The sequence below is a fragment of the Elephas maximus genome, chromosome 5, assembly GCF_024166365.1.
Source record: "Elephas maximus indicus isolate mEleMax1 chromosome 5, mEleMax1 primary haplotype, whole genome shotgun sequence".
In the NCBI taxonomy this organism is placed as follows: Eukaryota; Metazoa; Chordata; class Mammalia; order Proboscidea; family Elephantidae; genus Elephas; species Elephas maximus.
In genome coordinates this window covers 49,748,526-49,775,532 of record NC_064823.1, presented here as the reverse complement: position 1 = coordinate 49,775,532, position 27,007 = coordinate 49,748,526, and the positions used below count along the sequence as shown (strand labels likewise).

General features: G+C 37.5%; 1 protein-coding gene across 1 annotated transcript in view; it reads right to left on the bottom strand.

The window, feature by feature from the left end:
- Window positions 1–27,007, bottom strand: part of LOC126077537 (sodium/hydrogen exchanger 9B1-like) — a 126,815-nt gene that overhangs the window by 3,441 nt on the left and 96,367 nt on the right. The window contains exons 9-12 of the mRNA XM_049887065.1: window positions 20,356–20,462; window positions 17,866–18,015; window positions 14,607–14,715; window positions 13,953–14,089 (exon numbers count right to left, since the gene is read on the bottom strand). Of these exons, the coding sequence (XP_049743022.1) occupies window positions 13,953–14,089; window positions 14,607–14,715; window positions 17,866–18,015; window positions 20,356–20,462 (503 nt within the window). The remainder of the gene's footprint in view (window positions 1–13,952; window positions 14,090–14,606; window positions 14,716–17,865; window positions 18,016–20,355; window positions 20,463–27,007) is intronic.

Sequence of the window (27,007 nt, the reverse complement as noted above, 5' to 3'; positions counted from 1 at the left end):
CAAAGTGATATCCAAGGATTTGTCTTTAATTTCACTGATCCTGTGTTCCACTGTTTCAAACTTGCTCCTCAAAACTTTTATGACACTGTTCATTTCTGAAATCTTGTTTATCTTTTGAATTTCTAAATTTTGTGTTTATATGATTTCTGTTTGTTTATTTTGACATTTTGTTCTTGAACTATTCCATTGAGTTGTCTGTCTTTTCCTGATTTTGTCTATTTTTTTCTGTGTTTTCCTTCATCTCTTGGAGGGCCCTGCATATTAGAGTTTTGAATTCCCTATCAGGTAGTTGCAGTGCCTTAACTTCTACCAGAAGGTCATCTGGTGTTATTTTGTATGCTTACAAAAGCCATCCTGCCCTTTTTTAATATATATTTTGATATTGTCTGGTGTCTTCAGGACATTCAGGAATTATTTTCTTCCTTTATTGACTATAGATTTGTTTCCTTAGTCATGCTTTTTTATTTGGTTATGTCTGGGTATGCGGGTTGGCCATTCTTTGTTGCTTGCTCATCTGCGGGCATATTTCTTACCATCTTGTCGAGGTGGGCAGGGCCAGTTGCTCAGCTATGGTGCAGCAGGGCATGTCCAGTGGATGGAGAGGGGTGGGAATGGGTTGTTTGTGGCAAGTACTGGCGCTGAAAGGTTGGGGCCAGGAGGCAGTGCAGGGTGGCATCCAGTGGTCTGTGCCTGTGGTGCTTGGGAGTCCGGTGCTCAGTGCATGGTGCAGATAGGCAGGAGGGAAGGGGGAGGATGAGATGTGTGGGACTAAGTGGGTATGAAAGAGAGAGAAACAAGAGCCAAAAAAAGAGAAAGGTGCTGAGGGAGCGTGCTGCTGGGGTGGCACAAATCTGGGGAAGCTGTGTGCCAATGACTTTCTAGCCAGATGGTGTGGCACAGCCTATCAAGAAAGGGCAGAGAGAGCACACATGGCTAGTGGGTAGAAAAAAGGAAGGAAGGGAGAGAGAGATAAGAAACTGGAAAAAAAGAGAGAGAGAGGAAGGGACATATAGCCAGGTGGTCAGGAGAAAGGAAAGCAAGAAAGGTAGAGAGAAACAAGAAACCAAGAAAAAAAGAAAAACAAAATGCCCCAAGGGAGCCCACCAGTGTGGCAGTGCATACCAGGGAAGCGGATCCCCAGCTGAGCAGTATGGCACAGCCTGACAAGAAGGAGTGGAGATGGCACATGGTACTAAGTGTTTAGGAGAAAGGAAAGGAAGGAAGGTAGAAAGAGACAAGAAACTGAGAAAAGAAGAAGGAAAAAAAGCCCCAAGGGAGCCTACTGGCTTGGTGGTGTGGAACAAGGAAGAGCACCAAACAGTGCTGCTCAGTCTGTCAAGGAGGAGTGGAAATGGCATATGGTTACAGGTGTTTGGGAGAAAGGAAAGGAAGTGAGACAGAGAGAGAAGAAACCAAAAGAAGCCAAAAGAAAAAAAAACAAGAACAGCAACAAAGAAAAAATAGCACTGAAGGAACCAGCCAATGTGGGTGAGGTACATCTAAGTGGCAAGGAGCTGGCATTTCCCCAACTGAGGGACTTTGGCCCACCAGAAAGTGGCAGAGGCCATGTAGAAGGAAGAAGGGCAGGGAGTGGGAAAGCATGTATCCTTCATGACTGGGTGCTCTGTCTCCTGCTGGGAGCTCCACGAAGTCGCCATTTCATACTCCCTGTCCATTGTTCTTGGTAGCTGAGAGGTCGAAGATAATGAATTCTTGCTGCGTTAGCTGATATGGGACCTCCACTCTGTAGCTCTCCCTCTTCTTTGTCAGTTTTTTATTCCATTTGATGCTTGGTTGAGTTCTTTATCCCTTCATTTGACTCTGAGGGTTCTGGGACTGATGTTTGTTATCTGTTTTACTCAGTTTTTCAGGTCCTTGCTGTGCAGGGATGGTGTGGCGCTTCTGTCTATAGGGTCATGTTGGCTCCACCCCATTTTGAGTTTTAATTTGTTTTTTATTTTTAGTTTTATTTGTCATCAAGTTTTACCAATTCTTTCTTTGAAATCTATCAAAATCATTCCTGTTTCTCCTGTCCTTTGCCAAAACCCAATTTTAGACCCAATTTTTACGTTAGCGTAATAACTTGGAAATAGTTCCAGGCTCTCTCCCTTCAGAGTATACTTTCAAAGTATACTTTAGAAACACTATACTTTCATAAATGTTACCTTGACTGACAACTCCCCTACTCAAAAAATCAACACCTAACTAGTACTGGTTATATCCTGCATTATAGCTAGTATCTATAATGCCAAGACTCCTCATCTTGGCATTCAAATCCCTTTATGAGCCCTTTATGGCACAAATTTATATTATTTCTACCCTTATTTTCTACTCCTCTTCAGTATGTATCAGACCATAACCTTCTGGAAGTTCATTCTTGCATCTGCCTTTTCTCCCACATATTTTTCAGTCCCTCTGAATTTTACCACTGCCTCTTTTCCCCTCACCATGCTATTCCATTAGATAAATTTTATTCAAACTTAATTCATACCTCAACTCTCCATCCACCAAGACATATTAGCTCATACATTTAATCTACTCTTTTATCATCTACCCGTATTCTTATTATATGTTAAGGCTTGTTGACCATAATAAGTCCTACAGTATCTTAATGCAAGGCCAGTATCATGTGCTTTTTTTTTTTTTTTTAAAATCTCTTAAGCAGCAAATTTGTTTCTAGAGTCTCAGTAATCTCTCAATAAACACAAAGGCTGGATATTTAAAATGTGAATTTATAAAACCAAGGAATTACAAATTGAACTGGTATTAATGTTTCTAACATAACCCAGAATGTAAAAAGAATCAGTAGTGACAGTACAAATACTAATAAAAATTAACACCATTACCACCAAAATTGTGGTTCTTGGTAAAAATAAACATCTATTGCATTCAGAGATGGGGCCAAGATGGTGGAATAGTCAGACACTTCCTGTGGTTACTCTTACAACAAAGACCCCCCAAAACACGTGAATGAATCATATTTGACAATCTAGGAGCCCTGAACATCAAAGGCAAAATTGAAGAATTGGACAGAGTGGCATATGGGAAGGAGAGACGGTTCAGAAGCAGCAATGAGTTGCCATACCTGACCCGGTGGGAATAGGCACACTGCAGGCTGAACTGACTAGTGTGCATGGTGAGGCAAGTAGTGGTGCTTGGGACACGTTTTCCACATCAGGAGAGACCGAGCAGCGGAGAGTCTACTCAAGCCTCCAGAACTAGCAACAAGCTGTGCTTAGTTGGCAAAAGGTAAGTATGTATGTCCAACCTACTGCATGGATAAAAAACGCCCTCTTTGGGAAGAACCTTTCTCCCATTTACCTGCCCCCTCCCTGCTCTGCAGGGTCCCAGGCCAGCTTCAGCAATTGCTTTGTCCCCTGGGCTGAACGTAGGACCCATCTTGAGCCCTGAGCCATTCTACCAGCTTTGGAGAGGGGATAAATTAACAAACAGGAAAAAGTAACCTATCAGCTCCGCTAAGTGGGAACGTAGGGCAGGCATAGCCCCTTTGCCTAGGCACAGGCATAAGGGATCCATGGAGTTTGAATGCCTTTCAACCCTGCATAGACCTCTGTGGGCCCATTTCAACAGCATATGCCTCAATACCACAGTAAAATATGTAAAAGATGACAACATTAAAACAAAAAAGAGGAACTATATGATGTAGTCAGAGATCTTTCATACAGAGATGAAGTCAAGGTGATATAAAGAAATAAAAGATTTGTTTAAACTTAGAAAAATAGCAGTAAATATTATGGTAACCACAAAGGAAACTAACAATCCTACACATCAAAATAAAAAAGAAGAAAAACAAAGACTCAGGAAATACAAAATAAACAACAATGAAAACGATGAAAAGAAAATACATAAAGAAAAATGACTCAGCACAGAAAATTAAGTGGAACAAAGAAACTGTCAACAACACACAAAAAAGACATCAAAATTGCAGCACTAAACTATCAATAATTACACTGAATGTAAATGCACTAAATGTACCAATAAAGAGACAGAGAGTCACACAATGCATGAAAAAACACGATCTGTCTATATGCTGTCTACAAGAGACACACCTTAGAGGTACAAACTAAAACTCAAAGAATGGAAAAAAAAAATCAAGTAAACATCAATCAAAAAAGAGCAGGAGTGGCATTATTAATCTGAGAAAATAGACTTTAAAGTAAAATCCACCACAAAGGATAAGGAAGGACAGTATATAATGATTAAAGGGTCAATACACCAGGAGGACATAACCATAATACATATTTATGCACCCAACAATGGGGCTCCAAAATACATAAACTCTAACAGCATTGAAAGAGAGATAGACAGCTCCACAATAATAGTAGGAGACTTAAAAACATCACTATCAGTGAAGGACAGAACATCCAGAAAGAACTGCAATAGAGACATGGAAGACCTAGATGCCACAATCAACCAACTTGACCTCATAGACATATACAGAACACTCCACCTAACAGCAGCCAAGTATACTTTCTTTTTCAATGCACATGGAACATTTTCCAGAATAGACCACATATTAGGCCATAATGCAAGCCTTCACAGAATCCAAAGCATCGAAATATTACAAAGCATCTTTTCTGACCTCAAAGCCATAAAAGTAGAAATTAATAACAGAAAAAACAAGGAAAAAAAAATCAAACACATGGAAACTGAACAGCACCTAGCTCAAAAACTACTGGGCTATAGAGCAAATTATGGACAGAATAAAAAAATTCACAGACTCAAATGAGAATGAAAACACATCCTACCAGAACCTTTGGGACACAGCAAAAGCAGTGCTCAGAGGGCAATTTATATCAATAAATGCACATATCCAAAAATGTGAAAGGGTCAAAATCAAAACATTACCCTACAACTCGAAAAAATAGAACGAGAGCAGCAAAAGAAGCCCTCGGGCACCAGAAGAAAGCAAATAATAAAAATTAGAGCAGAATTAATTAAATAGAGAAAAGAAAAACAATCCAAAGACTTAACAAGACTGAAAGCTGGTTCTTTGAAAAGATCAGCAAAATCGATAATCCACTGGCCAAACTGACAAAAGAAAAACAGGAGAGGAAGCAAATAACCTGAACAAGAAATGAGATGGGTGATATCACAACGGACTCAACTGAAATTAAAAGAATCATAATAGGAAGCTATGAGAAATTGTACTCCAACAAATTTGAAAACCTAGAGGAAATGGACAAATTTCTAGAAACACACTACCTACCTAAACTAATACAAACAGAGGTAGAACAACTAAATAAACCTATAACAAAAGAAGAGATCAAAAAGGTAATTAAAAAACTCCCAACAAAAAAAAAGTCCTGGCCTTGACGGCTTCACTGGAGAATTCTACCAAACTTTCAGAGAAGAGTTAACACCACTACTAATAATGGTATTTCAGAGCATGGAAAAAGATGGCATACTCCTAAACTCATTCTATGCAGCAAGCATTACCATGATACCAAAACCAGGTAAAGGCCCCACGAAAAAGAAAATTACAAACTAATATCCACCATGACCAAGTGGGATTCATACCAGGTATGCAGGAATGGTTCAGCATTAGAAAAACAAGCAATGTAATCTATCACATAAATAAAACAGAAGACAAAAACCACATGATCTTATCAACTGATGCAGAAAAGGCATTTGACAAAGTTCAACACCTATTCATGATAAAAACTCTCAGCAAAATAGGAGTAGAAGGGAAATTCCTCAACATAATAAAAGGCATTTATACAAAGCCAACAGCTAACATCATCTTAAATGGAGAGATCCTGAAAGCATTCCCCTTGAGATCAGGAACCAGACAAGGATGCCCTTTATCACCACTCTTATTCAACATTGTGCTGGAGGTCCTAGTCAGAGCAATTAGGCTAGATAAAGAAATATAGGGCATCCAGATTGGTAAGAAAGAAGTAAAAGTATCCTTATTTGTAGATGATATGATCTTATACACAGAAAATCCCAAAGAATTCACAAGAAAACTACTGGAAGTAATAGAAGATTTCAGCAAAGTATCACGATACAAGATAAACATACAAAAATCAGTTGAATTCCTCTACGCCATTATTGGAAATCACCAAATCAATACCATTTACAATAGCCCCCAAGAAGATAAAATACTTTTGAATAAATCTTACCAGAGATGTAAAAGACCTATACAAAGAAAACTACAAGAAACTACTGCAAGAAACCAGAAGAGGCCTACATAAGTGGTAAAACATACCTTGCTCATGGGTAGGAAGATTTAACATTGTGAAAATGTCTATTCCACCCAAAGAAATCTACAGAAACAATGTATCCTGATCCAAATTACAATGGCATTTTTTAATGAGATGGAGAAGCAAATCACTAACTCCATATGGAAAGGGAAGAGGCCCCAGATAAGTAAAGCATTACTGAAAAAGGAGAACAAAGTGGGAAGCCTTACACTACCTGATTTTAGAACCCATTATACCGCCACAGTAGTCAAAACAGCCTGGTACTGGTACAATAATAGATACATAGACCAATGGGACAGAATTGAGAATTGAGACATAAATTCATCCACCTATGAGCAGCTGGTATTTGACAAAGGCCCAAAGTTCCTTAAATGTGGAAAAGACAGTCTCTTTAACGAACAATTCTGGCAAAACTGGATATCCATCTGCAAAAATATGAAACAAGATCCATACTTCACACCAGGCACAAAAACTAACCTAAAATGGATCAAAGACCTAAATATAAAATCTAAAATAATAAAGATCATGGAATAATAGGAACAACACTAGGAGCCCTTATACATGGCGTAAACAGAATATAAAACATTATTTAAAATGCACAAACACCAGAAGAGAAACTAAACAACTGGGAGCTCCTAAAAATCAAACACTTAGGCTCTTCAAAACACTTGACCAAAAGAGTTAAAAGACAACCTACAGACAGGGGAAAAAAATTTGGCTACGACATATCTGATCAGGTTCTAATTGCTAAAATCTACGAGATACTGCAAAACTTCAACAACAAAAAGACAAATAACCCAATTAAAAAATGGGCAAAGGATATGAACAGGTACTTAACCAAAGAAGACATTTAGGCAGCTAACAGATACATGGGGAAATGCTCACGATCATTAGCCATTAGAGAAATGCAAATCAAAGCTACAATGAGATACCATCTTACCTCAACAAAGGTAGTATTAATCCAAAAAACACAAAATAATAAATGTTCGAGAGGTTGTGGAGAGGCGGGAACACTTATACACTGCTGGTGGGAATGTCAAATCGTACAACAACTTTGAAAAGTGATTTGGCCCTTCCTTAAAAAGCTAGAAATAGAAGTACCATATGATCCAGCAACCTCATTCCTTGGAATATATCCCAGAGAAATAGGAGCCGTCACACGAATAGATACATGCACACTCATGTGCATTGCAGCACTATTCACAGTAGCAAAGAAGACGGAAACAACCTAGGTGTCCATCAACAGATGAATGGGTAACCAAATTATGGTATATTCACAGAATGGAATACTATGCAACGATAAACAACAATGATGAATCCACAAAACTTCTCATAATATGGATGAATCTGGAAGGCATCATGCTGAGTGAAATTAGTCGTAAAAGGAGAAATATTGTATAAGACCACTATTATAAGAACACAAGAAAAGGTTTAAGCACAGAAGAAAACATTCTTTGATGGTTATGAGTGTGGGAAGGGAAAGAGAGGGGTACTCACTAACTAGATAGTAGACAAGAATTATCTTAGGTGAAGGGAAGGACAACACACAATACAGAGCAAGTCAGCACAAATGGACTAAACCAAAAGCTAAGAAGTTTCCTGAATACAACCAAACGCTTTGAATGACACAGTAGCAGGGGTGGGGGTCCGGGGACCATGGTTTCAGGGGACATCTAGGGCAACTGGCATAACAAAATTTAAGAAAATGTTCTGCATCCCACTTTGATGAGTGACAACTGGGGTCTTAAAAGCTAGCTAGTGGCTATCTAAGATGCATCAATTGGTCCCAACCCCCCCGGAGCAAAGGAGAATGAAGAACACCAAAGACATACGGCAAAGATGAGTGCAAGAGACAGAAAGGGCCACATAAACCAGAGACTCCATCAGCCTGAGACCAGAAGAACTAGATGGTGCCCAGCTACCACCAATGACTGCCCTGACAGGGAATACAACAGAGAGTCCCTGATGGAGCAGGAGAAAAGTGGGGTGCAGAACTCAAATTCTAGTAAAAAGACCAGACTTAATGGTCTGACTGAGACTGGAGGAACACCAGAAGACATGGCCCCCGGACTCTCTGTTAACCTAGAACTAAAACCATTCCTGAAGCCAACTCTTTAGACAAAGATTAGACTGGACTGTAAGACAGAAAATGATACTTATGAAGAGTGTGCTTCTTAGTTCAAGTAGATACATGAGACTAAATAGGCAGCTCCTGTCCGGGGACAAGATGAGAAGGCAGAAAGGGACAGGAGCTGGTTGAAGGGACACACAAAATCCAGGGTGGAAAGAGTGTGCTGTCACATTATAGAGTGAGCAACTAGCATCACATAACAATGTGTATAAATATTTGTATGAGAAACTAACTTGAGCTGTAAACTTTCACTTAGAGCACAATTTTAAAAAAATCTATTGCATTCAAAAAGAAACAAGTTCAGTCTGTCTGAACTAACCATTCCATCAATTGTAATGACCATTCTTAGATGTGTAGTTAGTATCTTGGTAAAAGTTAAACATAATGTTATCACCAGATAAATCTTTATTCCCCTATCAAATGGCTAGCTTGTTAGTCTAATGCAAGAGAACTGAAATGAATTATTAAAAGACTTGTGATGCCCAAATTCATCTTTGATGCAATTTTAAAGATTTTTTTTATTATGATATAGGATTTGGGAAGCAGGAGCCATGTGGAAGGAACCAAGAAGAATGTGGCGTCAGGATTGGTGGAAGACTCATTAACAGCCTGTGATATGCAGATGATACAACCTTGCTTGCTGAAAGTGAGGAAGATTTGAAGCACTTACTAATGAAGATCAAAGACTACAGCCTTCAGTATGGATTACACCTCAACATAAAGAAAACAAAAATTCTTAAAAACTGGACCAATAAGCAACATCATGATAAACAGAGAAAAGATTTAAGTTGTCAAGGATTTCATTTTACTTGGATCTACAATAAACACCCATGGAAGCAGCAATCAGGAAATCAAATGACATATTGCACTGGGTAAATATGCTGCAAAAAACCTCTTTAAAGTATTAAAAAGCAAAGATGTCATTTTGAGAAGTAAAGTGCACCTGATCCAAGCGATGATATTTTCAACAGCCTCATATATATGCGAAAGCTAGACAATGAATAAGGAAGACCAAAGAAGAACAGATGAATTTGAATTATGGTGTTGGCAAAGACTATCAAATATACCATGGACTGCCACAAGAATGAACAAGTCTGGCTTGGAAGAAATACAGCCAGAGTACCCCTTGGAAGCGACGGTGGTGTCTTAGTCATCTAGTGCTGCTATAACAGAAACACCACAAATGGATGGCTTTAAAAAAGAGTTTATTCTCTCACAATCCAGTAAACTAGAAGTCCGAATTTAGGGTGCTGGCTCCAGGGGAAGGCTTTCTCTCTCTGTAGGCTCTGGAGGAAGGTCCTTGTGATGCATCAGTCTTCCCTTCGTCTGGGAGCATCTCAGTGTAGGAACCTCAGGTCCAAAGGATGTGCTCTGTTCCCGGGACTGCTTTCTTGGTGGTATGAGGTCTCCATGTCTCTCTGCTCGCTTCTCTGTTTTATATCTCAGAAGATACTGGCTGAAGACACTATCTAATCTTGTAGATCTCATCAATATAGCTGCTGCTAATCCATACAGATAGGATTTACAACACATAGGGAAATCACATCAAATGACAAAATGGTAGACAATCACACAATACTGGGAATCAGGACCTAGCCAAGTTGATAGATATTTTGGGGGGATAAAATTATAATCCATGATAGATGGCAAGACCTTGTCTCATGTACTTTGGACATATTATCAGGAGGAACAAGTCCCTGGAAAAGGGCATCATGGTTGGTAAAGTAGAGGGTCAGCAAAAAACAGGCAGACCCTTCACAAGAGGATTGACACAGTAGCTGCAACAATGGGCTCAAATATAACAATGAGTTTGAGGATGGTGCAGGACCAGGCAGCGCTTCATTCTGTTGTACATGGGGTCGCTATGAGCCAGAACTGACTCGATGGCACCTAACTACAAAAACAACAACAGGAACTTGGGAAGCAGGAACCATGCTTAGATTATTTTATAGATCTCTTGCCTCTACTATATATACTCTTTTACACATAAGTACTTGTGCATCTTATGGATAAATAAATTTTGGATAAATTATTCATAGTTGCTACCCCCCAGTGTGTGAAGAGACTATAGACCTATTCTACATTATTGACCTGTTTCACTCCTTCCTTAGCATGGAAATTTGGTATTTGGGCTTTCAATGTTTAAGATGGATGACTTTGTGTGTTGTCTATATATAAAAGGAAAACATTCCTTTGAATTCTTTACTGTTTTAGAATGATGTATATACAACCCTACTGGATCACAAAATGTTTTTTTGTGACCCAGTACAAAACGCCAGAGATCCTCTAGCGTTTATATTTTTTATTGACATAAAGCAAATTTCTTGCTAATCTTTTTTCTTTACTAATATAGGCTTAAAATTTCTAATGATTAAATACAAACATTTATCTTCTGTGGAGTTACAGAGTAACAGCAAAATGTCAGAAGCATTACTTCTAGCACTATGGGACATACTGCCAAAAGAACCCTTCAATTCAAGATCAGTTTCCAAATTCCATATCAGTGATTAACAGCGGTGTAGGCTTTCTATGATAACTATTTGTTGAACATAAAGTCAGTATGCTAGTTGCTGGGGAGAAAAAGATAAATTAGACAGAAAGTCAACTCTAAAGAATCTTACAGTTTAGAAGAGGACTTGAGCATAAAGGAACAGCCAAAAAAATAAAAAATAAAATCATTGCCTGTAATAGATGATGATGATGGTGAAACTAAAATAATAATATTTATTTAAAGCGCTTATGCAGCTTTTGTCACATGGCAGGTATCATTCTTAAAGCTTCATGTTTGTAAACTGATTTTATTCTCACCCATTATGTGGGGACCAATATTAGACAATAAATAGATCGGTCCTAGTGACTGAGATCTAATATTATTTCTTTAAAAGAACCCAATTATCAAACTGAACTTAAAGTTGTAAACTATTTATTTCTTCCCTTTTTCCACTCTAATTTGCATCAGTGTGTCTACACAAAAGAATGAGAAAGGAGTGAATCTTAGCTCATTCTATTTCAGCAGCAGAGAAAGGAAGAAGAGGATAAAGGTGAAAAATCTTCACTTGATTTGAAATTTAAAACTATTTGTTCATTCATTTGTGACTTTATCATCTATTGTTGTTCATGTGGCTCCCTCTTCAACCAATAATTGATTTTATGCCTTGTCAATCCCTGCAACTAGCTTGATAATCTTTTGTACAGAAGACAGCCTGGTCCCAGCAGACGGAAGCCGCCTGCAGCAGGATAATACCGCAGGACGTGACGGGGCGTGGTCTCTTTCCTCACACCTGCTTTTCTTTTCCCTTGCTTTAAGAAAATTATTGAAGAATCAAGAAAATTACAAGTATATTGTTGGAAGGAAAGAGAACAGAGGACTGGATGCTCTTTTTATAGGTTTATTATTCCCTACAGCAGAGATTGAAGTCCCTGGGTGGTGCAAACGGTTAATGTGCTCGGCTTCTAACTGAAAGGCTGGCGGTTTGAGCTCATCCAGAGGTACCTCTGAAGACGGCTCTGGTCATCTACTTCTGGAAAATCAGCCACTGAAAACCCCAGGGAGCACAATTCTACCCTGACATAGATAGAGTCGCCGTGGGTTGGAATCAACTTGATGACAGTAGGTTTGGTATAGCAGAGATTAGAAATAGAAATTAGTATTATTATTTATAGTACTTAAAATAACAACATTGTGCTAAGCACTTAACATCGATTATCTCACTTAATCCTCACAACACTACTATGAAATATATACAATCATACCCCTCAAAGTAAAGATGAGGAAACTGAGGCACTTGGAGACTAAGAAGTAACATGCCTAAGGTTATAGAACTAGTAAAGCGGCATTCAAACATAGGCAGCCTGGCCACCTAGTCTGCTTTTTGAACCATGATGTGTAGAGCATTTTGGTGCATGGAAATTAACAGGTTTCTGTTTTGGAATAAGAATGGAGAAAAGAATATGAGTAAATCAAGACATTATGCTGCCAGGTTAAACAGCCTAACAATAATAGCAATAGTTTTTAATAAAAGGAGAATGCCGTGAATCAGAGGGCAAAATTAAAAGTTTCACTTTTCATTCATTTATAAAGGCTTGCAGTGCATACTTAGTGTATACTTCCTGTGTGCCAGGCACTGTGTTAAGTGCTGCAAAAACAATAATGAGAAAAACAGACACTATCCCTGTCTTTCCCATATAGTCTAGTGGGACAATTTAGTTACTAACTAAATAATCATATGAATAACCATGTAATTGGAAAATCTGATAAGTGTGATGAAAGTGAAATACAAGATGATCTGTGAGCATGCCACAAAAGAATGTGACTCCTACCTGAGCTGAAGGAACAGTGGGTATTCATGAGTTGAAGAGGGTGTGGAGAAGAGGCTATCCTGGCAAAGAGAGCATGGCATCTTTGTGGAGACGGGTATTGATAGATAAGACTGAGAGATAAGCAGAAACTATTGTGCAGAGTCTAGTCATGCTCCTGGAGAAGGTAAGGATGGCCAAGCTGGTGAAGTCTAGAGTCCAAGTAAAGCTTCAGCTATTTTGAGATGCTTAAACACTAACAGAATATGTGTATAGATATATATATATGGTAGAGTAGGTGGCAGGAGTAGGAAAAACATAAAAAATCAATTTGTCTCTACTTTAAAATCATAACATTTGGTAAAATATAAAAATTCCAATTTTTAGGCATACTCTTATATTTTAGTTAGAAAATGTTTTCATAAATTTAGGAACTACAGTCAGTCCTCATTATCCATGGTAGTTATGTTCTACAAAGTCTCCTTGAACCCTGAATTACTGAGTACTGTACGAAGTACTGCTCCTAGGGGCCGCAGGGATTAGGTTCCTGTAAGCCTCTGGTTACAACATTTTTGTCAACCGATCAATACATAAACTTGTTTTATGTGTGTTTAAGATACCATATTTACTATACATCGTGGATTCGTTAACACTGAACTCATGGCCAACAGCACTATAATTAATGCCTGGACAAAACTCACCTAACACGCTTATTTTCTCCTTAAGGCACATCACAGCCTTCCTGAGCTTGGAAACACTAGACAGCACTTTAGCACTACATTTAAGGGACTTTTTAAACAGCAAAATCATCAACAAAAAGCAAAAAAAGTGAAAAAAGTGGCATTAAATAGACTGAGAAAAGGATACGTGCTGACAGTATGAGAGCTGAAATAAGGGTGTAGTGCATCCCCTTGTTTGAACTCAGATGCATGCGTCAGAGGACTCAAACTTTTCAGCACCCTGTGCATGTCCACAAATGACCATGAAAGCACCGGGAGTATCGCTTTGGGATTACAAATAAATTCTAGCAAGCAGGCGATTTGCAAATGTGGAATCCATGAATAATGAGGATCAGTTGTATTTTCCACTTTAAGTATACTTTTCAATTTCAGAAGAATTGCTTTTAAAACTAGGATTTTAAAAGATATCATTAATTTCAATTAGTACTTATGATTAATGGAATAATTTAAAAGTAAGGCCAGTAGCCCACATTTTGTGATTGGAGTAACATTTTCATTGAGAATTAAAAAAAAAAGCATAACAACTAAAATTATTAGAATGATTTAATACATTCTTACCTGGACTGTAGCTTTGGGCATCCATGCTAAAGCAATAAATATTTTTTCCTTAAAACTAAAACCAGCAAAACACATCAATAAAAATGTGACAAAAATTCGTACCAACAGTGCCAAACTCAAGGTAGCAACACAAATACCTACAACAGATAAAAAGCAAATAGAAGTATATTTGGGAAGAAGTAGTTCTTTAGGTCTAGAAATATAATTTGTGAAATTCTTGAAAGCACTTTAAAGGTATTGTCCCTTTGTATCTTTAAGTAAAAAAATTATAAAAATGAGGAAAATTATCTGACGGTAGACATTCTATAAAAAATAAGACAGATGATAGTTATTCAATTCTAGATTAACAGGTTTTGTGTTTTTAATATAAATGGAAGTATTCAAAAGGTGCTGATGGTATCTAATATTTCCGTGCAGAGAAGAAATCTTATCTCTATTTTCCCAGATCACTCAGGTAAGACATTCAGGGCAGTCTCTGGTAACAAACAGCAGAGAGGATAAAGGAGGAGAAAGTATATATTACTACATCATCATGAGTTGCTGAAGAAGGTCCTTGTAGCCCTTAAAAGATATATTGTAAATGATTAAAAATTATTCACTGTTTTCCTAAGGATTTTCAAATCTTATAATTTTTCTGCCTGTAATTACTCTTACCAATAGCATTTGATGAAAGAGATGAAACAGATACTTCTGATCCAACCAAGCCAAAAAGAAGGGGTTGAAAAATATTCCATGTAGCTGCAACAATTTTTTGGACTCTAATCTATAGAAAAAAGAAATATTGTGGTACATAAAAGATAATTGCATTTCACTAATTAAGCTAAACCATTGTTTGGTTTAAAGACGACTTCAGGGTATATTTTTGGTTTAAGGGTTAAAGATTATCTTAGGGTAATAGTTTGAGGGATTCATCCAGGCTCGATAGCTCCAGAGAGTATAGATTTCATAAGAATTTGGAATTTTGTTCCACATCTCCCCCCTTTTGATCAGGATCCTTCTATAGAATCTTTGATCAAAATGTTCAGGAAAGGTAGCCTGGCACCAGCCAAGTCTGGTCTCATGGGAAAGAAAGTAGTTGTTCATGGAGGCAACTAGTCACGAATTCTACTTCCTCCTTCTACTCCTGACTATCTTTCTTCCTCTGTTGCTCCAGGCAAATAGAGAGCAATTGTTGTACGTTGGATGGCCACTTGCAAGCTTTTAAGACCCCAGGCACTATGCAACAAACTAGGAAGTAGAACAGAAGCACTAAACTAATATTAGGCTAATTAACTGGGAAGTCCCATGAAACCATCACTCTGAATTTCCAAACCAAGGAGCAAAATCCCATGAGGTGTTTGGTTGGACATTAGCAGCCTCAGCAGCTACTCTTTCTTCCTTGTTGTTATTGTTGTAAATATATATAAAAAAACCAAACTCATTGCTGTCGAGTCGATTCCAACTCATTGCGGCCCTACAGGACAGGATAGAACGGCCCCATAGAATTTCCAAGGAGCACCTGGTGAATTCAAACTGCCGACCTTTTGGTGAGCAGCTATAGCTCTTAACCACTACACCACCAGGGTTTCTGTAAATATATATATCATACAATATTTGCCAATTACACTTTTTACAGGTGCACAGCTTATTGACATCAATTACCTTAACTGGCTGCAAAGCCTTACTCTTAATCAATGCTAACAACAGCAACTGGAAAACTTAGATAGGAAGCTTAGGTGGCAGTGATTTTATGTAAATTGGGGAGGAACAATTCTGAAAAGGAGGATGAGAATGGTTGCACAACTTGAAGAATGTAATCAATGTCAATGAACTGTATATATACATGTTGTTAAATTGATGTATGTTCTGCTGTGTATATTTTAACAACAACAAAAATATAAAATAAATCATTGAAAAAAATGTATTTCAGAAAGTTAAGGTCTTATTTAACCTTTAATTAAGGTATTTTTAGGAGAAATGTTAAAACCTAATTAAAAATTGAGTAGGTTAATTTTTACTATTAAACACTGAGTACTATCTGACTAAAAGAAATCCACAAAGCTATGAAATAAACAATATCATTTGGTAATTTTTTTACAGAAAAAGTGAAGTATCTTATTCTTACAGGTCCTTGGCAATCCAGACATGCTCTGATGGTTCCAGCTTTTGTTTGTAAGGTAACTGAATAGAAAGAGAGCCACATCATGCCTGAAGAGAACATATCAAGCCCATGAAAACACCTCAGCTCAGAAGGGAGCTAGAGAGACCTCCACTAACAATCATCCTGGAACACAATTCCATAAAAGGGAAATCCTGATATGTTTTAAAATACTAGAAAAGAATTTTTTTTCTAGCAGTCTGTTAGGCCTGCTTCCAAGGGACCCATATTGAGAACTTCAAAGCTGCTGATTCCTTAAAATAAAAAAAAAAAGCTATAATAGATTCTTATTTCGTTGCCTGCCCAACTCTCTTTTCTTTCCCAGTTCCACTCCCAAGTTATATCTTTACAGGAAATGCCCTACTGACATAATGGGACTCTGGCTATCCTACCAGGCCTTCCTGTACATATACCAGAGGTCAATCAGATGCCCTTCTCTAGGAATTTGTATGAAGAAATTTTAGTTTTGGTCTGGGCTTATCTTTTTTATGGAAGATACATAAAACATTATTATATATATAAAAACCAAACCCATTGCCGTCAAGTTGATTCCGACTCACAGCAACCCTATAGGACAGAGTAGATCTGCCCCGTATGGTTTCTAAGGCCGTAATCTTTATGGAACAGACTGCTGCATCTTTCTCCCTTGTCATGTCTGGTGGATTCAAACTGCGGACCTTTTGTTTAGCAGCCCAGTGGTTTAACCATTCCTTCTTCCTCCTCTTCCCTCCCCTCCCCTCCCCTCCCCTTCCTTTCTATCCATCTACTAGTAGTCAGAGAACTACTCTATTAGTAATCAGAGAAATGTTAACAATAATGAGGTCGTATAATTATTTACCAATCGGATTGTTAAGAAAAACCCAAAACCAGCAGAAGTGATAAATGTCCAGTGCTGATGACTGAGGTAGCAGGAAGTCTCCTATACAGTTGGTAGGAATGCAAATTAATAAAGTCTTTTGAAGGGATATTTTGGCAATAACCAACAAAATAAAAATGTACCATTTCTTAATCCAGCAATTCCATTTCTAGGAATCTGTCCATCAGAAGCATGTACATATTCAAAAATGCACATGAACAAAACTGCTCATGGCAGCACTATTTGTGATTTAAAAAAAAAATTGGAAAAATCTAAATATCTACAAACAGAGGACTGGTTAGAAGAAATGATTAATTCTGGGAAGGGGGTTTGATATTTGGGAGTGATGGGGGACAAAGAAGTCGTTTACAGTTTACTCTGTATGTGGCCCTTGTATATTCTTTTAATCTCTTATGAGCATGTTTTCAATTACTAATTATATAACTAAAGTTTTAATAAATGAAACAATGTAATTCATAAAAGTTATACAAAAATAACATAAAATTTGAAAAAATAAAAGAAAAATCCTCATAATTCAACTTCAGATTGCATATTAGTGTTATTTCCAGGTTCTTTTCTTATACATCTTATTTACTTGGTTGATTCATACCCTCTTTCGAGGACACAAAAATTTTTGGAACATCTTCCACATAGGACACAGGGATTTCCTAAATAGTCAATATACCAAAAAACCAAACCTGTTGCCATCAAGACGATTCCAACTCATAGGGACTCTACAGGACAGAGTAGAACTGCCCCATAGGGTTCCAAAGAGCGGCTGGTGGTTTTGAACTGTTGACCTTTTGGTTAGCAGACGAGCTCTTAACCACTGTGCCACCAGGGCTCTAAAAGTCAATACAGATGTAAAAAATACAGTTATTTTATCTCTAAAAATGAACTGGCGAAGTTAAAATATTCACCTTTTCTCTGGACCAATAAATTCCTGAAACGAAAGTCAAAACTAGTGTGCACAATCCTCCAGTTCCATGTAAACCAATCCGCTGGCTGCCTAAGACGGCAGAAATACACATAACCAAAACAAGAAATGCTCTCTTCCATGGAAGCTTCGTCTAGAATTAGATAGATATTTAGAGGTTAATTTACATTAAATACAGAATACAGGATTTGACCTTATCAATTGTTTATCTTTGACCTTTTAATACCATGTCTCATAATGTTATATTAAATAATGTCTGAAATTTTGGCTTTCTTCCTTATCAAATATTTTAGCAGATTTGCTACCAAGTAAAAAAATGTGTAATTACTAAGTTTCATTTGTGCCACATTTCTGGTGCTAATGCTTAATAGAACAGTTGTAATACTTTCATTGTAAGTAGAAAAAAAAAAAACAAAACACAAAACGCAAGAGACCCATATAACCTACAGTTCCATATGTCATACTCAATGAACTCTTAAAAATAAATTTCTGAATATTTCTCTAGTCTATAATTGGGGTATAACAATTGTTACTGGTAAATTAAGATGGAAGTTACAGAAATACAGGAGTAATGGCAAGTCAAACAGAGTAAGAAACGGTTAAGTATAATAGCGTTGTCTTTGTCAAAGGGGTGTGGGAGCAGATTTAAGTCAGCTGTGATTTGGATAATGGGGAACTATATAAAAACCCTGGTAGCCTAGTGGTTAAGTGCTATGGCTGCTAACCAAAAGGTTGGCAGTTTGAATCCACCAGGCGTTCCTCGGAAACTCTATGGGGCAGTTCTACTCTGTCCTATAGGGTTGCTATGAGTTGGAATTGACTTGACGGCAATGTTTTTCTTTATTTTAAATAAAAAACCAAATCCTTTGCTGTTGAGTTGATTCCGACTCATAGCAACCCTATAGGACAGAGTAAAACTGCTCCATAGGGTTTCTAAGGAGCAGCTGGTGGATCAGGATTGCCGACCTTTTGGTTAGCAGCCAAGTTCTTAAGCACTATGCCACCAGGATTTCCATGGGGAACTATAGGGGATATCAAAGGAGCCCTTGTGGTGCAATGGTTAAGCACTTGGTTGCTAACTGAAAGTTCAGTGGTTTGAACCAGTAAAGGGAGACCTGGTGATATGCTCCCATGATGATTCCAGCATAGGAAACCCTGTGGGGTTGTTGCTTTGTTAGGTGCCATGAGTAGGTTCCTACTTATAGCAGCTCTATGTACAACAGAACGAAACACTGCCCAGTGCTGCACCATCCTCATAGCCATTACTGTTTGAGCCCACTGTTGCAGCCACTGTGTCAATCCATCTCATTGAGAGTCTTCCTCTTTTTCACTGACCCTCTACTTTACTAAGCATGATGTCCTCCAGGGACTGATCCCTCCTAATAACATGTCCAAAGTATGTGAGACAATGTCTTGCCGTTCTTGCTTCTAAGAAGCATTTTAGCTGTACTTCTTCCAAGAGAGATTGTTTGTTCTTCTGGCAGTACATGGTATATTCAATATTCTTCTCCAACACCATAATTCAAATGCATCAATTCTTCTTTTGTCCTTCTTCCACATTGTCCAACTTTCACATATATATGATGCAATTGAAAAAATACCATGGCTTGGGTCAGGTGCACTTTAGTCCTCAAAGTGACATCTTTGTTTCTCAACACTTTAAGGAGGCCTTTTGCAAGCAGATTTGCCCTATGCAATACACTATTTGATTTCTTGACTGCTGCTTCCATGAGCGTTGACTGAGGAGCCAAGTAAAATGAAATTCTTTACAACTTCAGTCTTTTCTGTTTATCATGATGTTGCTTATTGGTGCAGTTGTAAGGATTTTTGTTTTATTTATGTTGAGGTGTATTTCATACTAAAGGCTGTAGTCTTTGATCTTCATCAGTAAGTGCTTCAAGTCCTTTTCACTTTCAGCAAGCAGGGCTGTGTCATCTGCATATCCAGGTTGTCTGTGAGTCTTCCTCCAATCCTGATGCCACATTCTTCTTCATATAGTCCAGTTTCTCAGATTATTTGCTCAGCATACAGACTAAGTATGGTGAAAGGATACAGCCCTGATGCACACCTTTCCTGATTTTAAACCACGCGGTATCCCTTCGTTAGAGAGACTTATGAAAACATGCAGAGATAAATGGGAACTATCTCCCCCAAAAATGTTTGAGGAAAAGTTCTGGGGGGAAAAAGATTAGGAATAATTGTTAGGAGTCAACAGGCACCCTGGTGGAGGAAGCCGTGGGGTGGAGTGGAAAGGACTATTCTATGTACATTTTTCTGATATTATTTATTTGCCAAATCAGGAAGCAGAGATTTCAATCAAGGCCAATGACCTGGATCAATCACAACTTTAAGCATTAGTTTTAAGCAAAGAGTAGAGGCTACTTATGGGAAAAGTTTTTAATATTAAATGCTATATTCTATGGACCTTCCAAAGGTACTATACTTCTACAAAACAGATTAATTTTCTATTTACCTGGTCTCTACTTGGAAAGTATCGAAGAAAATATCCCAAAATAACTCCTAACACCACACCAATAGATACCTCCAACAAAGAAACTAGGAGGGTATGAAGTATATTACCTGTAAGGGTACAAAATAAGGAAAAGATTTTACCAAGAACTATTTTCAGAAACCCTACACATCAGAAAATCAAATCCAGGTGGTTTATAAAACAAGGTAAGCATTACATAGAACAAATATATCAAAATGGACCTTTGATAATTACACATGTGAAAGTATATGTGGATCTATTTGATAAATTACATATATACTCTCAATTCATTCAATATATACAGATAACTCAGAAGTAACCACTGTATAAGTATGCCAGAAAACAGAAATAATAAGCCAGCAATGTGGTCCCCTTACATAAGCCAACCTAAAATACCAAGTGGGATAGAAGAATGGATAGAGACTGACAAAGGAGCCCCTTTCACCCATAGGACATGACTGGTAAGAGCTCTTCTCTGATGCCCTGTTACAAAATAAAAACTACATTTGTAGTTCATTGTTAAGTAGCTAGGAGTTCTGGTGGTTCAACAGTTAAGCACTTGGCTGCTAACTGAAAGGCTGGCAGTTTGAATCTACCCAGCAGATCCGTGGGAGAAAGACCTGGTGGTCTGCTCCCATAAAGATTACTGCCTAAAAAATTCCACGGGGCAATTCTACTGTGTCACATGAGGTTGCTATGAGTCGAACAACATGTGACCCTGAGTCACAAAATAAAGTTCATTTATGTTCTCTGTATTTGGCTAATAAGGTATGTAAGTATGTATTTTAGAAGGATTTTTCTATTTAAAATAATAGAAACAAAGCCCAATATTTAAAAGGATTTGAATATGATATAGATGACATTTCAATAAGTGCAGAAAGATGTAATATTCCACAACAAAGTGGAAACAGCTGACTAGCTAGTAGGCTGAAAAAGTTAGATCTCTATACCTACCATAGTCTAAAGTATGGATGTATTAAATAATATATAAAATGAAACCTTAAAAGTCCTTAAAATTTTAAGTGCCATTTCATATAGTCATGTAACGGGGAAGGCTTTTCTAAGCATTTGTCTTCCTAGTGTTTCACTGTCTTCGGTTCTCCCCAAAATAGGTTTGGTCTCCTGTAACATGTTCCCATTGCACCCTGTCATTAAATTTTGTAGTATTCAGCACAATTGAAATTACTTATTTAATAGAAGTTCCTTGGGAACATGGGCTACTGGTTTCTTCACTGAATTATTTTAATAGCAAAAATAGAAGTCATCTTCCTTCAATTTCAGCAGGTTAAATAATTATGATGAAGCCAAACCATGAATACTGTGTGACCATTAGAAATGAAGTCATCAAAATGTATTTACTGTAGAGAAATATGTTTATGATATACGGTTAAGTGCAAAAAACCTTAGAGTACAAGAAAGTATGGTCAATGTTCGATAATAAATATAAGAATATTAGAGAGAGAGAACAGATGGGTGAATTTTTATCAGAAGGTTTAGAGTTATTATTTTTGGAGGTATGACTACTGCAGATTTTATTCTAATATTTTCCTTTTTTCAATAATATTTTATTGTGTTTTTGGTGAAAGTTTACACAGTAGGTTAAGTTCCCATTTAATAATTACTACACATATTATTCAGAGATATTGTTTACATTTTTCACAATGTTTTAACATTCTCATTAATTCCCTTCTGGATGTTTCACTTCCAGTAATCTGGCTTCCCTGTTCCCTTATCCTTTCATTTCTGCTTTAGAGCAACTGCTGACCATTTGGTCACATATAAACGATTTTTTTTTAAGTGCACAGTACTCATTGGAAATATTCATTATTTTATGAACCAATACATTATTTCACTAAAAGGTGCCCTCAGGGGCTAGTTTAGGTTCAAGGTTTATAGAGTATTTCAGGGTGATAGTCTCAGGGAGTCCTCTAGTCTCAAACGGTCTAGGAAGTCTGCACTTTTTAAGAATTTGAGTACTGTTCCACACTTTTCTCCCTTTCTATCAGAATGCATTTATTGTGGCCCTGATCACATATTTTCCTTTTTATTTATTTGTATTGTCTCATTTTAAAAGAAACTATATATATATTACATAAATCAAAAAAACCAAACCCAGTGCCGTCGAGTTGATTCTGACTCATAGCGACCCTATAGGACAGAGTAGAACTGCCCCATAGTTTCCAAGGAGCACCGGGTGGATTCGAACTGCCGACCTTTTGGTTAGCAGCTGTAGCACTTAACCACTACACCACCAGGGTTTCCATATATTACATACACATTAAAAAATATTTGATGCTTCAATAATACGGAAGACTAAATTCCTATCATTGCAGATAATTAAAACATTAATAATGTGGAAATAGAAGGAGCCCTGGTGGTGCAACAGTTAAAGCGCTTGGTTGCTAACTGAAAGGCTGGCAGTTTGAACCCACCAGCCACTCTGCTGAAGAAAGATGTGGCAGTCTGCTTCCATAAAGATTTACAGCCTTTGAAACCTTATGAGGCATTTCTACTCTGTCCTACAGGGTCAGTATGAGTCAGAATCAACTCGATAGTAAAAAAAGTAGTGGGGTTTTAATGTGAAAATGCTTACTTTTACAATATATGTAGGGTGACATTCAAGACCAGATACCATCTTGGGGGCCAGAACTCCTGTAGGATGTTGTCTACCACTACCAAAAAGGCATATAGTTCCCCAGGTTCTATACATGTATATTTAAGTTGCCTTAACAATAAATAGAGTAACTAGTTATTTATGTTGTTGTTGGAAACCCTGGTGGCATAGTGGTTAAGTGCTATGGCTGCTAACCAAAAGGTTGGCAGTTCGAATCCACCAGGCGCCCCTTGGAAACTCTATGGGGCAGTTCTTCTCTGTCCTATAGGGTCACTATGAGTTGGAATTGACTCAATGGCAACGGGTTTGGTTTTTCGTTTGGTTTTGTTAGATGCCATTGAGTCGGTTCTCAATCGAAGTGACATTATGTGTATCAGAACAAGATACTGCCCTGTTCTGTGCCATTGTCACAATTGTTGCTGTGTTTGAGCCTACTATTGCAGCCACTGTGTCAATCCATCTTCATTGATGGTCTTCCTCTTTTTTGCTGGCCCTCCACTTTACCAAGCATGATGTCCTTCAGGGACTAGTCCCTCCTGATAACATGTCCAAAGTACATGACACAAGGTCTCACCATCCTCACTTCCAAGGAGCATTCTGGCTGTACTTCTTCCAAGACAGGTCTCTTTGTTCTTCTGAGAGTCCATAGTATATTCAAAGTATTCTTCACCAACACTAAAATTTAAAGGTGTCCATTCTTCTTTGGTCTTCCTTATTCATTGTCCAGCTTTTGCATACATATGAGGCTTCTGAAAATACCATGGATGGCTTGGGTCAGGCACACCTTAGTCCTCAAAGTGACATCTTTGCTTTTTAACACTTTAAAGAGATCTTTTGCAGCAGATTTGCCCAGTGAAATATGTCATTTGATTTCTTGACTGCTGCTTCCATGGGCGTTGACTGTGGATTCAAGTATAATGAAATCCTTGACAACTTCAATATTTTTCTCCATTTATCATGATGTTGATTACTGGTCCAGTTGTGAGGATTTTTGTTTTCTTTATGTTGAGGTGTAACCCATAGTAAAGTCTGTAGTCTTTGATCTTCATCATTAAGTGCATCAAGTCCTTTTCACTTTCAGCAAGCAGGGTTGTGTCATCTGCATATCTTAAGTTGTTAATGAGTCTTCCCCCAATCCTGATGCTGGGTTCTTCATATAGTCTGGCCTCTCAGATTATTTGCTTAGCATACAGATTGAATAAGTACAGTGAAAGAATACAACCCTGACACACACATTTCCTGATTTTAAACGACTCAATATCTCCTTGTTCTGTTCAAATGACTGCCTCTTGGTCTATGTACAGGTTCCACATGAGCTCAATTAAATGTACTGGAGTTCCCATTCTTAGCAATATTATCCATAATTTGCTATGATCCACACAGTCGAAGGCTTTGCATAGACAATAAAACACAAGTGAACATCTTGCTGGTACTCTCTGCTTTCCGCCAAGATCCATCTGACATCAGCAATGATGTCCCTTGTTCCACATCCTCTTCTGAATTCAGCTTGAATTTCTGGAAGTTCCCTGCTGATGTACTGCTGCAACTGTTTTTGAATTATCTTTAATAAAATTTTACTAGTGTGTGATAGTAATGATATTGTTTGATAATTTCTACATTCTGTGGGATCACCTTTCTTTGGAAGGGGCACAAATATGGAGCTCTTCCACGGGGGACACTTAGCTCAATTGGCATAACATAGTCCATAAAGAAAATGTTCTACATCTGACTGTGCTATTTATTTATATTTTCTGATTTTAAAAGAAACTATATATATATTACATACACATTAAAACATGAGACTGGGGCCTTAAAAGCCTGTGAGTGGCCATCTAAGATACATCTACCAGTCCCATCCTGGCTGGAGCAAAGGAGAATGAAGAAAACAAAAGACACAAGAGAAAGATTGGTCCAAAGGACTAATGCATCACAACGACCACAATCTCCACCAGACTGAGCCCAGAACACCTAGATGGTACCCAGTTACACCACCACTGCTCTGGCAGGGATCACAATAGAGGTTACTGGACAGAGTAGGATAAAAATGTAGAACAAAATTAAAATTCACACACACACACAAAGACCAGGCTTGCTGGTCTGACACAGACTGGAGAAATCCCAAGAATATGGCCCCTGGACATCCTTTTAACTCAGTACTGAAGTCATTCCTGAGGTTCACCCTTCAGCCAAAGATTAGACAGGTCTAATCTATAGGGCCAATAATAATACACATGAGGGATGTGCTTCATAGTTCAGTCATGTATATGATGAGGCTAATGGGCACACAAGCCCAAAAGCAAAGACAAGAAGGCAGGAAGGGACCAGAAAACTGTACAAATAGAAACAGGTAACCTGGGATGGAGAAGGAGAGAGTGTTAAATTGATACATCGTAGGGTTGGCAACCAATGTCACAAACGATTTGTGTATTAAGTGCTTAATGAGAAACTAATTTGCTATGTATACTTTCACCTAAATCACAAACAAAAAAAAATATATGGGTCTCTTCCAGTTGGCTGGCCAGGTAGCTGTCTTCCAAATTTCTTGGCAAACATGAGTAGCACTTTCAGCATTGCATCCATTTGCTGAAACATCTCAAATAGTATTCCCTCAATTTCTGGAGATTTGTTTTTCACCAATGCCTTCAGTGCATCTTGAACTTCTTCCTTCAATAGCATCAATTTCTGATCATATGCTACCTCCTGAAGTGGTTGAACATCAACAATTTTTTTTTTTTTTTTTTTTTTAGGTACAGTGACTCTGTATTCCTTCCATCTTCTTTTGATGCCTCCTGAGTAGTTCAATATCTTCCTTATGGAATCTTTCAGTATTGCATCTTAAGGCTTGAATTTTTCTTTCAGTTCTTTCAGTTTGAGAAATGCCAAGCATGTTCTTCCCTTTTATTTTTCTAACCTCAGGTCTTTGCACATTTCATTATAATACTTTACTTTGTCTTCTCGAGCTGCCCTTTGAAATCTTTCGTTCAGCTCTTTTACTTCACCATTTGTTCCTTTTGCTTTAGCAAAAGAGCAAGTTTCAGGATCTCTTCTGATATCCATTTTGGTTTTTTCTTTTTTTCCTGTCTTTTTAATGACCTTTTGCTTTCTTCAAGTATGATGTCCTCGATGTCATCCCACAACTCAGCTGGTCTTTGGTGATTAGTGTTCAATGTGTCAAATCGGTTCTTGAGATAGTCTCTAAATCCAGGTGGGATATTCTCAAGGTTGTACTTTGGGTCTCGTGGACTTGTTTTAATATTTTTTATCTTCAGTTTGAACTTGCATATATAAGCAATTATTGGTCTGTTCCACAGTCAGCCCCTGACCTTGATCTGACTGATAATATTGAAGTTCTCTATCATCACTTCCCCAGTAGTCGATTTGATTCCTGTGCCTTCCATCTGGTGAGGTCCACGTGTATATTTGCCATTTATGTTGGTGAAAAAAGGTATTTGCAATGAATAAGTCATTACTTATAAGATGGTCAGAAACGAATATTTCAAAAATAGCTCTTAGAAACGTTAGTAATATTAATGATACTGCCGCTTAAAATTTTCTAGTGAAAACAGTGATAAAATTCCAAAGCGACATGAGAATATAGACAGTGATAATCTAGGTAATATTATTAGTGGAAACATTGATTATTACAATGAAATCATGTCTGTCAAATAATCCTTTCATTTTTTTTCTTCTCTTTACGAATGTTTATTTATTACACTTTTACTAGGTAAAAGTTTAAGAGTTAAATTTTTAAGTTTTAGCATTATAGTACATGAAAAGTAATTCCTCAGCATTCTGAGCTGTTACATTGTTTCTATGGTCTTTATATTATATACTTAGAATATTCATTAATTTTTTCCTGGTATAATTAATAATATTACTAAATTTACAGCAGAATATAATTCAGGAAAGAGATTTTCAGTTATCATATATTCTAGTAAAACTTTGTACCTAGGGTTTATGGTTTAGGAAAATTTCAAAAATTCTTCATCTTCAACTTTGAAGATATATGGCAATGTATGA